The 1,501-nt window shown below is 36.9% G+C and overlaps 1 protein-coding gene across 1 annotated transcript; it reads left to right on the plus strand.

Annotated features, from left to right (window-relative positions):
• The first annotated feature begins 542 nt into the window (after window positions 1–542).
• LOC116351110 (zinc finger protein 271-like) lies at window positions 543–1,346 on the plus strand. Its single transcript, XM_031783166.1, has one exon. It carries the CDS (start codon window positions 543–545, stop codon window positions 1,344–1,346), a length of 804 nt encoding a protein of 267 aa, XP_031639026.1.
• The last annotated feature ends 155 nt before the right edge of the window (window positions 1,347–1,501 follow it).

The raw sequence follows: 1,501 nt of genomic DNA on the forward strand, positions 1-1,501 counted from the left end.
TTGTTGAAGTGAATGTAGCTGGAAATGTGAGAAGTGGTCACTCGACACTTGATAAGTGGTTTTCTCAAAAAAATAAAAGTAATGAAAACAAAGAGAAATCAAACAGAGGAATCGCTGGCCAAGCAGAGAAAAAGAAAATGGACGTTCAGAGATCCCACAAAAAGTTAGAAAAAATTTCGAAAAAAAGTGATAGGAAAACTGATAGTGGAGAAAAACCATATCAATGTGATCAGTGTATGAAGCGATTTAGTCAAAAGTGTAATCTCAATGTGCATATTCGAAGTCACACGGGAGAAAAACCATATCAATGCGATCTGTGCAAGAAACGATTTGGTGGTGTGAATAGTCTCAATAGGCATATGAAGACTCATGAAGATAGTCGGTTCCATTGTTCAGGGTGTCACCGTGGATTTACGCAAAATATTGAAAAAGAAGCACATGAAAGGGAGTGTAGAGGACACCGCTATGAGTGCTATGCTTGCAACAGGGATGAAAGTAGGAAGAAGTTTGTTACTGTTGCAAAGACAACACTAGAAGCAAATATGAGAATACACACTGGAGAAAAACCACATCAATGTGGTCGGTGTAATAAGCGATTTACTCAAAAGAACCATCTCACTAGGCATATTCGAATTCACACGGGAGAAAAACCATTTAAATGTGATCAGTGTATGAAGCAATTTACACAAAAGAGTGATCTCACTAGGCATATGAGAACTCATAAGGATAGTCTGTCTCACTGCTCAGGGTGTCATCGTGGATGTTCACAAAATATTGAAAAAGAAGCACATGAAAGAGAGTGTGAACGAAGTCGATATGAGTGCTACCTTTGTAACAGAGATGAAAATAAGAAGAAGTTTGTTACTGTTGCAAAGAGTGAACTGAAAATTCATATGAGAATTCATACTGGAGAAAAGCCATATCAATGTGGTCAGTGTAAGAAGCGATTTAGTCAAAGTGGATATCTCACTATGCATATTCGAACTCACACTGGAGTAAAACCATATCAATGTGATCAATGTAAGAAGCGATTTAGTCGTAAGAATTATCTCACTGGGCATATTCGAAGTCACACTGGAGAAAAACCATATCAATGTGATCAATGTAAGAAACGATTTAGTCAAAAGGGTAGTCTCACTAAGCATATGAGCATGCATAAGGATAGTCTATTCCACTGTTCAGGGTGTCGTCTTGGATTTTCACAAAATATTGAAAAAGACTTACATGAAAGAGAGTGTAATAGACGTCGATATGAGTGCTATCTTTGCAACAGGGATGAAAATAAGAAAAAGTTTGTTACTGTTGCAAAGGCTGCATTAGAAGCACATATGAAAATACATGCTTAACCCTTAACCGGGCAGGTAAAAATCCTAACGTTATCGGGCAAGTGGGGCCTCTGAGGCCCGACGTACATTTTCCATGCAAATTCAATTAAAAAAAAAATTCTTTTTTCAAATTTCATTGAATTTATACGACGAAAATTATTGTTTCAACATAATAT

Source organism: Contarinia nasturtii, unplaced genomic scaffold (genome assembly GCF_009176525.2).
Source record: "Contarinia nasturtii isolate CC-2019 unplaced genomic scaffold, AAFC_CNas_1.1 Cnas_scaffold_4683, whole genome shotgun sequence".
NCBI lineage: Eukaryota > Metazoa > Arthropoda > Insecta > Diptera > Cecidomyiidae > Contarinia > Contarinia nasturtii.

What these genes read in the sequence shown, in the direction of transcription:
- LOC116351110 (XM_031783166.1), top strand. Translation starts at nt 543, where the DNA reads ATGAGAATACACACTGGAGAAAAACCACATCAATGTGGTCGGTGTAAT.